This window comes from Liolophura sinensis, chromosome 12, assembly GCF_032854445.1.
Source record: "Liolophura sinensis isolate JHLJ2023 chromosome 12, CUHK_Ljap_v2, whole genome shotgun sequence".
NCBI classification, from domain to species: Eukaryota; Metazoa; Mollusca; class Polyplacophora; order Chitonida; family Chitonidae; genus Liolophura; species Liolophura sinensis.
The window spans coordinates 23,688,718-23,705,276 of record NC_088306.1 but is presented as its reverse complement, the minus strand read 5'-3'; the positions used below and the strand labels follow the sequence as shown (position 1 = coordinate 23,705,276).

General features: G+C 38.2%; 1 protein-coding gene across 1 annotated transcript in view; it reads left to right on the top strand.

Annotated features, from left to right (window-relative positions):
• Positions 1-1,483: 1,483 nt before the first annotated feature.
• The window catches only part of LOC135479030 (glypican-5-like), a 90,794-nt gene continuing 75,718 nt past the window's right edge, over positions 1,484-16,559 (top strand). The window contains exons 1-2 of the mRNA XM_064758738.1: positions 1,484-1,821; positions 2,524-2,700. Of these exons, the coding sequence (XP_064614808.1) occupies positions 1,635-1,821; positions 2,524-2,700 (364 nt within the window). The 5' untranslated portion in view covers positions 1,484-1,634. The remainder of the gene's footprint in view (positions 1,822-2,523; positions 2,701-16,559) is intronic.

Sequence of the window (16,559 nt, the reverse complement as noted above, 5' to 3'; positions counted from 1 at the left end):
CGTGTAGGCCTAAAAAAGTGAAAAACTCTTGACTACGCATGTTGTTACATTCACAAAAACTAGATTTAAAGAGTATAGGAGGGATGTTATGTTCTTAGGTAAACCGGAGGTTCGTACTGCATCATCCAGGTACACGTATAATGTATACCTTGATGTAAAACTGAACTTTAACGGTCTTAAGGAGAATATCAGATCCAGAGTGTTGCCATACATCAACTCTAGATACGTGTGTATTCTGCTCAGTTGGGTTAGTATAAGCCCAGCAAGGCAGATTGGCATATGGATGGTCCGTTCGTGTTAGCCGAGTCTAACTAATCATATCGTGGGTTAGACGTTTTCTATGGTATGATCTGACATGGATACACGTAGGAAAACACGATATTTGTATTATGGTGTTATAGTTATCTGTGTATTCATTAAATAATTAATAATTAATGGTGTACTTTAGGAGGTACAATTGTATATGCGTAATGTGAACGAATGTACGATAGTGCCATTACGCCCCATCGCGTAAGAGTTTCAGCCGTATTGTGTTCATCAGCCTATACAGTCAGTTTAACCTAATGACATTTGTCATGTTGTTAAATTTATTTGTTTACTTCATTGTTGTTTTACGCCGCACTGAAGAATATTTAACTTACGCAACCAGTAATTATGGTGGGATGAACCGGGCAGAGCCAGAGAGAAACTCACGACCATCCGCAGGTTGGTGACAGGCCTCCCTACGTACTTTCGGAAAGGAAGCCAGCTTGAACTGGACTTGAATACACAGCGACCTCTTGGTGAGAGGCTCCTAGGTCATTGCGCCGCGCTGGCACGTTAATCATCTCAGCCACGGAGTTCAACCCCAGCCTCACTCCATAAACTGTGTATAACTTGCAATCTATCAAGAAGAAAAATATAAATGTGTATCGCAGTTTCAAAAACACATACTTCGCTTGTTACTTCGCTTTAAAAGAACGCACAGTAATGTGACTGATTACCGGTACTGAATGCTGTTTTTAACTTACTGATGTCAGGAAGTCCAAACTGTCTTCTGATAAGGCTATAGAAAAGAAAAAAAAGTACAAACACATATCTCATAACTGAGAAAGACAAATATATAGAGTAAGTCCGAAAAACGAAGGCTTCATTGTGACACAATTTTTTTATTTTGCTGTTGTCAGGAGAATAAAATACCGAAATACTGAATCACACTGACTGCTTCGTTTTTCGGAATACACTTCTTGTGTATCACGTAAAAATGATCAGTGGCACTACAGGATTTTGGGGCAGAACAATAGAAAAGAATCAGGGGAGCTAACTCTATTGTGATTTAGTGATAAACCTTGTAAAACTCACAAGACGAAGCTCTCTCCTGCCAATCAAATTCGGATCGACCAATAAAACGAGGGATCGCTGACATGTGCTCCCCTGGGCGTTTCACGCCCGACATGAATATGCTAATTAGCGCGAGCCAGACACCGCAGTGTTTAGTGAGAGAACAAGACGTGATGTCTACCGGCGGAGTTTTGTCATGAAAATTATCGTCGTTTTCTCGGAAAATAGCTAGCCGATGACCGCGGTCCCCGTGTGGCCAGGTGATCCAGCGTTTTAGGACTGCAGACGATCCCGATTTCGGGCTCAGACTCGCCATGGAAGGCCTTGGATTCGTTACCGTTTTGAGCCTTCTGGCTGTTGTATTCGTCGTACCGTCAGAATGTCGCGGTGCTAACCATTGCCTCCCCGATCCTGATAAACATTGTGCAAAAGTTCGCTGTGAGTTCGCCCGTCTTGGGACAGGAGCATCTCCAGATTTAGTGCCCGCTAACCCAGTGAAAGGTGAGATTTCTTTCTTTCTTTTTTGTTCGCAAGAATTTCTCCTGACCTAGTTAATACTAACCATGCTGCATCGTATAAATCGAAGTTGTGTATATAGCAAGAACATGCATGCCTGTTAAACCATTTAGTACAACATTGTCACCGGTGTCCAGATTTTGTTTGGATTTTTTTTTTTTATTATTAAATTTTTGATGTACCGGTCATAAATTAAATCATGGCAAGTGTTTGCAAATATCCAGTTCAATCCCGATTTAATACAACTGGCATACAGCGTGCCATTAAGTGCCCCCTTTCCTGAATTCTGAGATACAAAAAAAAAACTGGAGTAGCAATCAGTAACTTTGTGTTTTTCGTTCGGTACAGGTATATATACATATAGTCACATGAATTAATTTTTATTGATGTTTGCTGCCAAGTGCTGATCATAAAAACAGTTACCAGGGTACTCCCAATGCTTATGTTATTCTGGACAATTAGAAAATGTATTGAAGTTTATGAGGAATTTAATTTAAATTGTGAAACATTCAACACCCCAACGTAAATGTATTAATATAGCAGTAGAGAAAAGGGCAATATTGAAAATAACTTTATTGCATGTTACTGTAGCACTGTACCTATATAGTCCATTGTGACAAAAACAAAAAGACTGTATGAATCATAATATTTTGCCTTCCTTGTTTGAATTTTTTGTTTCTATTTCAGATCCGGGAATGAGTGTTTGTTATAATGGTGCACAGCAGCCACAGAGGCAATCTTGTTGTACTCACCAAACGGAAATGAATTACGTAGAAGCGGCGAAAAGATCTTTTCGTAAAAACATTATTGCAACGAACGCTTACTTGAAAAAGCTAGTGATGGATAACTTGGCTTGGCATCAAGGTAAGTGGCCGAAGTGATCGGTGCCTCAGTCGCCTCAACACTTCTTGACAAGAAGAGTTTGTGCAGTAAAACTTCTGCATTGATGGTGTCCCTATCATGTGTTATTATGTCTGTACAGAAGTTACTGTTCTACCCTAAATATACTTAATAGAGACCTGTAAACGATCAGAGTCTCAGTTGCCCAAGTTAAAGATTAGGGCAAGCTGTTGTGTCTCCCTCCCTCTCCAGAATTTGCAGCATGGGTGAAACAGTGATTAAATATTTGGGCAAGTTGAAGGAGCTCAGAGGAATTTGAAAGTTGAGGTCGTTACATGTATCGTGTGATAAAGTCACATGACTTAATTGAAAAATCATTTTACAAGGGCTCATTGATTAACCAACCAAGGACAACCTAGTCTTTACAACTGCCGGAACTCAGTTCTAGTGGAGTTTCTCTGTTGAATCTGAATTAAGAAAGATTTGTTTTGTTGGCTGCATGACTTTGTTGTATTGGTAATATCAGAAGACAACTTTCTTAGTTTCACTTATATTAAGCCTATTTTCCTTACGCCTGCTGTACGATGGAGTTTGTCTGTCAGACAGAATGGCCAGCTCAGTGTAAGGCTCTCTCTGATCTGGATTATATAGTTCCTACACTTGTCTGATTTTACAGGATTAACTTGAAAAATTACCAGTTCAAAGTCCCATGTGAAACCATGTACTTGCCTGGACTGTCAACCCTTCAGCTCTGTTCTTTCACGGCTGACATAGCCTGCAGTGTATTTGTCCCGTGTGCTTTCCATGAGTGTACCCGTTTCAAAATTTGCAGTTTTTTGGCTCATTTTAGCTAAAATATATGTAAATTCTCTACAGTCATATCACATTCTGGCCACTGTGGCATAAGCATTATGCTTGCCATGTAGCCCAGGGAGTTGGGCTTTTTTTTTTGTCGATAAATTCCTGGGATTTTTTAAACACAGTCTGGAAGGTGCAAACAATGCTAAGTTAATAGATGTAGCTGAAATCGATATTCTCTGTTGTGGAAGGTTCAATTTGGAAAAGGTTGTTTGACGTCAGCCAGAGGGTCAAGAGTGTTAAGCGGGAGATCATACCTGTACAGGTGTGACAGTTAAGGAAACTATATGACAGATCTTTGGCAAAGTATCGATCAGGCCAAATCCAGTCGAATTTTTGCAATTGTTTTAGAGCACTCCAGTAGCCCAGATAATCATTTCACAAAAAATAAGCTGGGACTGGGTAAGAATTACGGTTTCAAATCCGTAATAAATTTATGAAATGTTTGACATTTTGACCTCACATTATAAATTGTTCAAATTATTTTATCACTATAAACAGTGCATGCATGAGTCTGATATTGTCTAAAAGGCTATTCTTAGTAAATACAGAAAATTTGATTGGATGACCGAATGTAGAGTTTTTGCCAAAAAAAAACTATGTGGAATCAATTGTATTGAAGGGAGGAGAGAGGCTCTGAGGATACCATCAAATATGTGGTAGCCCTGCTTGAAATTCCATGTGAATCGATTGTCGATTCTATGTGTCTCAGTACTTGACTCTTTTACATAGAAAACTTTACGTCTGCATTGTTTAAATCTCAGAACATGTCGACAAATTGTTGTGGCGTAAGTCTCTCTTGTTACCTTGATTTGTGGAGAAACAAGGGAAAACATGATGATAAGTAAAGTTAATCCAGGAAACCTGTATAAAAGATCGTGTAGCATTACCATGGAGATGTGTAAGTTGATATTGCAAAATGGTTCACCTGGATATGCAATACGCATGATTGGTTTCTGATGATGTTTTTACCATATCAGTTCAGGACAAAACAGGTAAAAACCTATGGTACGAAAAGAAACAAGCATAAATTCGGGGAAGTGTTTAAAGCTTGTGTTGTGTTCAGGGCATCAGGAACATGTGTAAGCTTATAGCTTGGGAGGCTGACTTTGGCCTGACATTAATGCATACACATGCCTGGTGTGGCGAGATAAGCTAGACAGTGTTACACCATGACTGAATGCCACTTTGTATACTAGTGACCCATATGTAAACCATGGCTGTATCCAGCTGATTTACCGCCATTTGATTTTCATTAAATCCTTGTATGGAGTTTTCCTATTCAATTTACCTGTCACTCACATCTGTGGTTTAATAAGAAATTGGGGATGTGGACTTGTATATAAAGGGAGGAATCGACACTTACACTATTGTGGTCAGCATTGTTTCTTCTTGGATTTGTTAGACCATTTAAAATTAAATGCTTTAAAACTAAACATTTGAATACTTTTTGTGCATGTGTCGGGGTGGGTGGGGGTTGAGGAGCTGTCTATAATGTTCAGTTTGATTGTTCTTTTATAGGAACGCATTAAGCCCATAATAGGCCATCAGATTTAGATGCTGCCTCATGACAAGAATTTTTGAATCATTGTTTCTGAAAGTATTCAAAATAGCGAGCTCCTATAACAGTGAATATTATAAGATATCTTTAAATGTGTGTCAGTCTAGTTATATTTGAGACATGTTGTGAGTTTTAGTTCCAGTGTAAAAAAATCACACCTTAACATATGAAACATTTTAACACAGGTATGACACTTTGACAAAAAGTTGTCCTAGTTCAAACAGACATTGTACTTTGTGTTAATCTATTTTAACCTGTGCAAATAAATTCAGAACATTTGAAACATTCGGCAAACTTTAATTACAATGTTATCACCACACCTAAACTTTTTGCAACATGATTCTTTCTAGCCAAGAATGAAAGGATGTTTTTTTTTTCTCCAGGCTGGAATATTACCACATTTATCAACTGGTGTCACATCTGCCGACGTCTATATTTTGTTTTAAGTTTGTGTCAACATTCAGACCTGTTTCTGTTTTTCTTTAATAGTTTTGACCCCAGATTCAAGTCCTTCCAGGTTTACCTATTTAGATGTATTTGCCTTCTCTCTCCCACTCTCACCATGTGTGTAGGTGTCTATCTAAAACCTTGTCCCCAGGGAAGGGTCTCCATCCCTGGCTTTATCAGGGTCCCCTTAAACCTTCTGGTCTAATCTGGCCTGTATGCAAAGTGCTGAAAGGTCAGAACCCAGGCTGGCATGAAGTCAGCCCATTGTCACCTTATCCCAGGCTAATTCCACCCAGACAGGCCAACAGGGTGCAGAGGCTGGAGTTTACCCCTCACAGGCTAATAGAAAATAAATAGTACCATTAGGCTGTAATTTGGAGCTGACTTTATCAGTCATTGGGGCCTTGTTCACAGTTTAGGGCAGTCACATGTGTGTGGGGCTTGCTCTTGTGTCTCTCCCTCACCCCCTTCCTTTTCAACCCTAACTTCTCAACTCCCCCACCTCTCCAAGTGCTTGGGCCAGAGTCTAAATAGCCTCCAGATGCCATTGTAAAGTCCAGCTTGAGAGATAGATTCTTCACTGACCTAGTAAACTGACCAGCAAGGCTGCACTTGTGTGGCTTGGGCAGTCCTTGAATGTACAAAGTTTATTATTATAGTAATAACAACACTCTTGGGTGATAAACAATTAGGTGGGACCCCCATTATCACACCTTGGCTTTTGTTTGCCACTCTATCCTGACCCCCTCTTCTACAACCATCTATTGTCAGACAGCCACCCCACCCGCCATCCACCCACTCCAGTCCCCCCCCCCCCCATTTTTTCTTCAGCCCCTTCACATCTTCTCTGTCACCATACATTGATTTGTATAGTCTTTATAGACTGAAGCATGCCTTGACTGCAAATGGACAAAGCTATAAATACTTGGAAGATTCCATTAGGACAGAATTAAGGCACAATGGAAAATCATGTAGATACCATTTGTCCTGTTTTCCCCACCAGAGCCCCCTCTATCTTTTGCTGATTACTGCAGATCTTGGCGCATCAGGGCATAATCTACCTATGTCACAGGAGGTGATATTTGGCCCTATTCACAACGGTCCCTTTCCCAACTTAAATATGTTTTTATTCTAGGTATATGACTTATGTGGTTTTGCACTAAAACTTTCCAAGTTTTGAGCCTATTGGCCACTTCCCCAGATCTGTGGATCATGCTCTCAGTGTGTAGCAGTGGCACACATGCAGGAGGTTTCGCAATCAGGAACATTGATATACATGTACCAACGACCCAATGGGATGCCTTCTCCATTAGAGTCGCTATCTTGTTATATAAGCTTACTACACCCCTTGACTTACCCTGTTACTTAGTACTGAATCTGCCTGCGTGAGACCAGTATTACACTTTCATAAGTTATTTCATTCAGTGCAGTGTGTAGGTCTGGTTTGGGAACCCTTGACTTGGTTGTTCGGTTAAGTTCAGTTTGGTACAAAGCTTATTGCGCAGTTATGCCCTGGAAACTAGGGGTAAGATACATGCGTATACAAATCGTAACATTTCAACTCACTCTTGCATACATGGTACCAGTCTCACACAAGGTATTTCAACCTGTATATTGCAGCATGTAGCATGAGTTGTGCTACAGTGAAGCAGTTCTTACCTGTACCCCTCTGTACCCTTGACTTGCTACATAATTGTGGCAGACTCTGTGATACAAGACCAAATGTGTACAAGTAACTTTTCAGTACACTCTTGCATACATGGTACCAGCCTTACACAATGTATTTCATTTCGTATTGCAGCATGTAGCATGGGTTGTGCTACTGTGAAGCAGTTCTTACCTGTACCCCTCTGTGCTCTTGACTTGCTGCATGATTGTGGCAAACGCTACACTACTTATGCATAACAAGTAAAATATCTAAGCTTAATTGCCCTATGTCTTCTAAAATTTGGGACACCTGGTCTCCACATTTTAGGCAGTATATATGTGATTCTAGCACGAGTATTTAGTTTCTTGTTTTTCACATGGTTAGACCATCTAATGAACAACATACTCATATCTTTACTTTTCCAAAACCCTGGTGAAGAAATGTAACATTGTACTTTCAACACTACTAATATCTGTCCCAGATTTTAGAAGAATTAGGGAACAATCCTGTTTTGTGTTCAGATTTTACATACAGTAGCAGTAATGTGATCCCAGAAAAGACACCAGTCTGGATCAGATAAGAATTCATGAGTTACATACTGAACAACACACTAGATTATACAGTATATTGTACCAAATGTTTTTTTTGTTTTGTTTTGTTTTACATCTGACATTAGTTTGTATGTATGTATGTTTGTATGTATGTATGTATGTATGTATGTATGTATGTTTGTATGTATGTATGTATGTATGTATGTATGTATGTATGTATGTATGTATGTATGTATGTATGTATGTCTCTCCGTGTGTCTGTCTGTCTACATTAGTTTCTCTACTCAATTGTTTTGCATTGCAGGTTTAATTTTTGGCTGACACCTACCAAGTTGATATTTTATGCCTTCCTACAGTTGCCGCGGTTACCATGGTTAACGGATTGTTAATTTCCCTAAGTTAATCTATTTATATATATATTTTGTTTGATCATATGTACAGTGTGTGTTCAGTTCACCTGAACTACCTTTGGACTGACCACACATTCATGTGACCAGAACCAAAAGCCTGATAGCCAATTGTTTCTGAATCTGGGTTCTGGCAGCCCTGGATAGTCTAGACCAGTGGAGCACTTTTACCCCCCATCAGAGCCCCCCAGGCTTGATTGTAGCAGACTTAGTGGTACTAAATTATAAGTAAGTAGCAGACTTGATGCCTTTATAGCTGCTATCAGATTATTGGTCTAGCCAGCTCCTGGCAAGGGGTGAAGTCAGACTGCCTTCAACAGTAATTATTTTCAGCCTTGACATTTGAGACCAGCAGCATACTGGATTTCCTGATTTCAAACATACACTCCCAGAAAACTTTCTTCCAGACCCACACACTTTTTTTCCTTTTTTTTTTCGGTCCGAAGTGCAAGAATTTAAAACCAAACTGCTCTCACTCGCTGTGTGACCTCAGTATGTAATGTCGGTGATAGGAGACGTAAGTTAAGGGGAGCCGGTTTAATATTAAGAACTTTTGCCTCTCAGGTTTGATAAAGTTTTCAACATAATTGTTTCATCATGCTATAAATAAACAGTAAATGCTCTTACAACTACCGGATCTATACTGGTTGTCTTTCATTACATGTCTTTTGGAGTGCATGGAGTGCAAAGTTTAATTATGCATAAGGTTTTAAACTTTTTGTCTGTTGTAAAATCATAGATCTGTTAATCTTTCGATTAATACTCGTACTTTTAGTTCACGGAAAAAGACCTATCTATTCAAATGTTGGCTCCTCTTCTGACCAAGCGATATCTGAGTGCTCCGCTAAAGACCAACAATGTATTGACTGGAGCCACACAGTTGAAGCCATCCCTTTCTGGGTCACCCCCTGTTTTGAGTACGTCAGATATCTCAGTAGGATTGTCTAACAGCTGACTAGGTATAACGTGTAGTATAATTAGCATACACAGGTAAAACAGTATGATGTACACAGTACACAGCCGGTTAAGAACAAACCAACAAATCAGCAAATTTCAGTGTTTAAAATAATGCATTTTTAATAAGAATTTCATTTTTCCAGCATATAATTTACATAAAGGCAATGTAGTGTGTCAGCTGACATAAAGGATAAAAAATATGGTAGTTTTGGTGTCAAATTTACACATTTGTAACAGTTGTCCTTGTTTGTGCTAAACTTGAAGAAGGATGATGTTGGGTTGTAGCTTCAGCTGCATTGTAATCGCATAGAAGAAACAGCCACGTGCAGAACTGGTTGTAGGTGAGTATGTGTTAGCCTCACGTGTGCCATGGTTGTTTTTCTCACAGCAGGGCCCCAAGGTTAAAAACCCTTGAGTGTAGCAGACTTAGGAATGCTCTTTTGTCCAATGCGGTGATACCACTGCGTATAGAAACAGTATACAGTAGAGTAGGGTTCATCTAAGGCATACAGAATAAGGGCTTGTCTGTCAGGCCAAACTAAAAAACCATTTTACAAAGCAGTTTAAAATTCTTGAAAGAAGTGTTTGATAGGAAGGCAAACATGTTTAGATGTCAGTTTTTAAGAGACAGAATGCCTTGCTGTAAGGCCAAACAAAAAAATGATTTCACGTATAGCATTTGGAATGATGGGGATTCTGTGGCCAAATGTTTCAGTATAAAAACTTTAGGTAATACTATTTTTCCCTAAAAATTCACCAAAAAATATGCAAGAGTGTTATAGACAAATGCAGGTCAGAAAAGTTCACTTGTCACAGTCTCACAGAAAACATTCTTCCTTTCCAAACAGGCATCAAAACATTTTTCAGCATAGCAAGCCTTCATGCAGGCAATAATGACAAATTACCTAGCTACAGTATTCACATTATTACAAAAATTACCGTGTCAACTGCATCCATGACAGTTTTTTCCTGTATGAGATGGGTGGTCGGAATAATATTTACTTCTGGATATTGTCCTTGACTTGCTGCTTACATGTATATCCAGGCTAGTATGAGATAAATATAGAACTGGCCAAATGAGTAACTTAGTCATACTCAGATTTTTTGATTTACTACAGTAATTTGTCTGTGGCTATTGAGAACTTTTTAAATATGCAGTACCCAGGTTTTGATTGAGACTGAATAGACTACTTAAACTAGCAGTGAGAATCTCCCTTTGTTACTGTAATTCATCAACCTTTTAGCATGTTTACATGGTGTTTATTCAAGCCTCTTCTGAAAGCATTATTATACCAAGACTGATAAAATTACACATTATGTGAAGCCCTGGAATTGACCAATCCAACTAACAAAGTTTGCAGGTGGTTACTGTGTGACAAAGGCTGGCTTAGGATAAGTTACATGTAAAATGCACGTTCTGTACCTCAGTGTTACCCATGTCGCTTTAATCCTGGCTTCTTTGTATCCTGTCACAATGAAGGCCATTCAGGTACCGTTAGTTAGTTTGCATACAGAAGACTTGAGGTGAATAAGAAAACGTAGAATTACAAGAAACAGATTTATGTTTGGAGTGGCCTAAGCATGAGCAGTTTTTAAACCTCTTAAGTTGGCAGGCCATTGTGAGATGTTAGTGATTATTTACCAGTGTTTAACCTGGGTATTCAGTGAGTTAACAATAGGAGAGGGGTGGGTGCCCCGAACTCCTACCCTGTAAACTGTAAAGGAGTGTTTAGTAAGAGGTTGTTGGAGAAGACTGTGGGTGGGGGAAGGATTATTGGGGAATGAGAGTGAGGTAAGGGGATTGAGGGCTGTCTTTGTATTTTAACCCACAATCCACGTACTACCTGGACAGATCAAGGATAAAAGCAACAACCAAAGAATTACCATTCTAAACTGGTCATTAAATCCCCGAGTCAGCAAATAAATCAAGTGCAAGATTGAAGGCAATCACTTTTGCTGCAACACGAAAGAATGTCATTATATAAGGCTGGACGAATAAGCCATAAAAATTCCTGGGTAGAGAATAGCTTTGCTAAGGAGAGGCTTTCTCCAGGATTAGTCTTATGAGGTGGAGTAAGCCAGGGTTTATAACTTCATGAACATGTGACCGAATGATCATGGGTAATAATGCTGCCTGTACCAGTCCTAGCTGTGTCCGCAGACCAGCTTAAGAGTAAACCGCTCTCTTTTCTGTAAAGGTTCAGTTAGTATGTTCTAATTATTTCAGACACGTCGGCTGAAATTTTGGTAAAGATTTTGTTCATTTTGAAGCGGACCATGGTTTAGTGATTAAACGCGCTTTCCTTTCAAGGTACAGATTCAAACCTGGCCTCGGACAGTCGTTCCCTCACTCTCTTTTGTGGGGCCTTGGTGGCAATAAACTGTTGACAGTGCTTGTTGGCCATTTGTGCAAATTATTATTAAAGTCCATTTGTCTTCACTTGTGAGAAAGCTTGTTAGTAACTTGCCAAAGTTTGGTGGTTAATGCTGGGCAGGCACTTGAGGTTTTTTCCACCTGTAAAACTGCGATGCAACATTGTGTTTAAAATTATAAAATAACTTAGTGAGGAATTTAAGGAAAAGTCTGGAAACTGAAACATTAAGAACTGATTTGAATGTGAACAGAAGTGTACATATGGTGGTTGTTGGTATGTATTCAGTAGTATACACAGTATGCAAAGAGACAAGAAATTATAATGGACTTTATTTGGACAGTATGCTAAACATCACCTTTGTGCAAAAACCTGTGTAACTTTCTTTGGCCAGATGATGGTTGCTTTCTTGTGTTTTGTTTTCAGTCAGCATGTATATTTCACATGGTTAGCTAAATTTGTCCTCATTAGCATTATCTGTGCAAGTGTCATTTTTGTATTAGGTGATATGTAATGACAAACACTGGTGTTAATTGCATGTCTTTGCTTGTGGATTTAAAAAGGAAGCGGAAGGTCTGAATGGTTAATTAACTTATGTGTTAATTAGAGTCTTTAAGCCTAAGTCCTTTAACACTTCTGTCTTTTTGGCCGAAGATTACACAATGAATCAATTAGGAGAGAAGAGTTTTCCATATCACCAGCATGCGTTCAGGTTAGAATTAAGCTCGTCTTTGATGTTCTGGATATGGTATTAATCAATTACCATGGTGACTCTGGTTGTGATGACAGTTATAAATGACGTGGTGATTTTAGGGGATTATCCATTTCAGAAGGAATTAGCTGTTGTCTTTTCCTCATTTTCTTAATTTAAAAGGAGTCGTTGTTTTCTTAACTGTATTGATGATACGTCTACATGAATTCATCCAAATTATTTGTCTTGAGTTGTTTGGTATGTGTTATTAGTATTATAGGATGCAATCCAGTTTGTAGAATACATGAAGTGCATTTGTGATTTTGATGTAGAATGTTTTTTTTTTAAATTAATTTTTACTGTGTTTTCCCTACAAGTTGCAGAACTATTTGTGACTTTAATCTAAACCCTATGCTGTAAACACCCCCAGAATCAAATTATTTCCATATGCGTAGCATTTTAAAATGACCTTTATATAACCGCAATAGAAAAGAAAATAAACGTTGTTTACATTGTAGCAGATAAACAAACATCACCTCAGTGCAAAGTTAACAGTTTTAACATCTAAGCTTACACTTGATATTTTTTTTTATTAATAAGCTTGGATGTTTTTAGATAAACTGAAAAAAATGACACTCATTTGAACTGACAAGTGACTGGGACAACATGTATGTTGCAATAGTAGAATTGGTGTTAATATTACATCATAGTTCTGAATAAACAGCCCTTGATTCATGAAGTCATTTGGCTGGCTGTCCTTATCTGTGGCTGTCATCAGTGGGGCCTTGGTTTTCAGCTTGGGCAGGCCACTTCCTCTCTAGAGGTTTCAGCACTGGGTCTTGCATCCTTCAACTGCCATTGGTTACTCTGTACTTAGGTACATAAATCTGATACCATATCATGTTCTAGAGCTGTTATCAGTCTTTATCAATGGGAGCAACATCTGTTTTTTCACCTTAGCTATGGTGAATGATGAGGTTGAAGTGTAGTGTTAGACTTAAGGTCACACTGTGAGTGTCATTAAAATCTACTTGAACTTTATCCTTTTTTTTTCTTTGTCAACTCTACATTGATATTATTTTTGACACATAAAAAAGGGAATTGTAAATATTTTAAATACTGAAATCAAGGTTGTGTCATAATAATACGTTACTTTAAAGAGGTATCTTTGTGGCTGAAATTACCCTATGGATATGCAGTGGAAACCCTGTGGATGCATTTCTAGGTTTTCAATTTTGAACACTATTTTTAATATACATGTGTCTACACTTAGTATATGTAGTTAGTATTTTGAATACCTAATTCTTCAGCGTTTTCAGCCGCTTCTACAACCAATATTTTGAAACATTCTGAGAGAGCTTTGGGGTGTAGAGAACTAATTTGCACAGCTTTACGAAGCGTGCATCTATAGTGAGACAAACAATCATTTTAGCTTCATTTTGATATACGCTTAAATTCCACTGAATAAAGGTGCTTTAGTGGTTGAAAAGACCGAAGATTTACAGTTTGCTGAAATGAAGGACTTGCTTTACAAAATGTAATTTTCTTTCTGTTGTCACCAAGCTTGTATGCATGAAGAAAAAAACATCAGGATGCACTCAGTGTTCAGATTTATAGGACTTGCAAGGTTTTTGTAAATTTGTACAGGCAGTGTTATACATGTATTTGCAGAGGCTGAAGGGGAAAAAGATGATTAGATCAAATAAAAGTGTCATTAAACCATTACGACGACCATGTTGGAGCAGTGTTAGCATGAGCTTGTTATAGCAAGATACCTCCAACATGGCTGACAGGAAGTGGGTCATACAAATCTTATGAATGGGCTTAAAACTAGAGGTAACAGATCATGAATCTCTCCTCTCAATATGAGTTTATTGCAAAGTGATAGGATTACCCAAGTTACGAACACAATTCTATGTGATTGCAAGTGAATGTTGCTCTAATGCATGATTTTGCCTTCCATGGATTTCATGCGTAAAATAATCCGTTTGCTGATCCCACACAGAAACCAATAAGTATGATGAGTCCATTTCTGTATACAGTCTATTTATTGGGAGGATAATGTATTAGCTCAGCTTCTGATCATATTACATGTGTCCTACTGAACCTGTGGGGGTAAAAATGTGGGGGTGGGGGAGAGAGACATGAAAGATTTCCAGCTGGTGGAGTACACTGTGGAGTGTGACCCTACTTTTATAGAGGGTATAGGTTATTATGTGATCAAGCCAAGCTGTGTGTGGCAACAGCATTTGGTATGGGTCTCAAAACAGCCTGCTCTCTTTTGATACCTATGTAGGCATGGCCTGTATATGTCTGTAATCTCCCTTCCCCCTCCCCCACCCCCTATAGAGAAGTACAAAGACCTTGCCCTTTGATGTAAAAGAGAATATAGTGTATAGCTAAGGCCTGTGGGCCTATAGGTATAGACATTAGATATGAAAATCATACTTCAAAGCCTCTATTCAGTGGGACATACATGTACGTGAACCTCCGTAGGGGCAAAATTGGTATTCACGTTGTACATTGTAATGTGGGCGTGGTTCATATTTTTAAGAAGGCTTAACGAAATCCCCTCATCTTTGCTCATAATCCCTCAAAGCATATTGCCGAGTCCTACATTACAGAGACTCAGAATAACTGTTATTCAACTTCGTCATTGATGTCTGGTGAACTTAAAACCACTGATGAAACGGGTGGGGAAAGAAAATTGCCTTTGGTTGATTGTCGAGGAACCGCATGCATCCATTCTTTATATGTTATGTAGTTGATGGTGTTCTAGAAAACTATTGAAAAAATAAATACATGATATAAAGAAAAAAAATACATCAGGGAATGATGTCAAACATCATTGGGAAGTCATTGAAAACTTTAGCCAAAACTGGGAATTGTTAATCTGAGGTTGCTGTCTGTTGTCTGTTGTTGACCCTTTTGTCAGTTGTCCATTGTGAAAATCAAAAAACTGACCTCAGAATTCAAGCATATGACAGCACTTTATTAAGTAAACGAAAAAATCTAAAACACATTAGTGAAGAAGTATTTGATATTGTTTTCTGTGGGAAAAACCACTAATGATTACCTTAGTTCCTCGATCTCTCTGCAAATGAAAGTGCAACTTTCAGTGCACTTTATGCAACTTTCAGTGCACTTTATGCAACTTTCAGTGCACTTCATGCAACCTTTATGATCATATTTTGGAGATAAAACTACATTCATTGGAATGACCAATCTCAGGGCTTCATAAAAAGTGTAATTTTGCATAATGTATTCAGGATATGCTTAAACAAACACCTAGCAAAGATATGAAAAAGTTGAAGAATTACAGCATTTCTTTTCTTTTCTTTTCTTTTCATTTAAGTATTCATCAGTACAACTACTGGCTCTTTGAAATTAGTTTCCTTTCTCTGTCAGAATCTTTTTCTAGATGAAATACTTCTAGATGAGAGCGGAAATGATGTCTCAATATTCAAGAACAACCCCTAATTTGCATAATGATATGTAAATATATGCATAGAATAAAAAGCTGCATAAGAATGTGTTGTACCCTGCAATAAATCTTTTCTCGGCCACACTTGTTGCATTGTTATCACGAAGAGAATAATTAACATCACAAATTTCTGATACATATTTGTCTCATACATACTGTATAATTTTATGTCAACAAAATCTTAAGGTCAACCATTTCTGATCAATTTTACAGCTTTCCTGAAGATGAGTACTTTGTACATGTAGGTGTTTTCTTTTTTTTTTTTTTTTTTCCACACACTTAGTAATACATTCCAAGTTTTTGAGATCAACAAAGGACTTTGTATTCATCGGTGATGAATCTTGCAGCTTTGGTGCCCTGAGCTAAAGGCAATGACATGAAACTAATTGCAATCTGACTGACCTTTTCATCTGTGAATGTAACAATTTGTATGCATCAGAGAGTTTAAAAATGAACTTTATTTTACATATACATGTTGAGCTTGAACGTATGCATGTGTATGTGTGTACATCAAAACTGAGTCCTGAAAAATTGGCATCATTTTGCCCACGTACAAGTATACACTTCAAACCAGCACGTCCAATGAGTATACATCTAGTCTTGTTCTTTGCTGTGATACACATCAGATTTTCTGCATACCTGTGATCACAGGCTCGGCTGTATAACACCGTAAGATGATGTGTTTTTACATGTAACTTGGATGTGACTTTGTCTTGTGCATCATTTTTTTCCCAAAAAGTAGAATCTGTGAACCCAAGTTTCTGCATGTTGCAGTGGAAAAACACAGGAAGTGCCAAAGAGAGGCTCTTTGAATCAGTTTTCATTTAGAATCAAGTTCAATGAAAAAGCATACAGATTGTTTTTGTACAAAGTGATCCTTGAAATCCCAAAGCTGCCTACTTTAGCC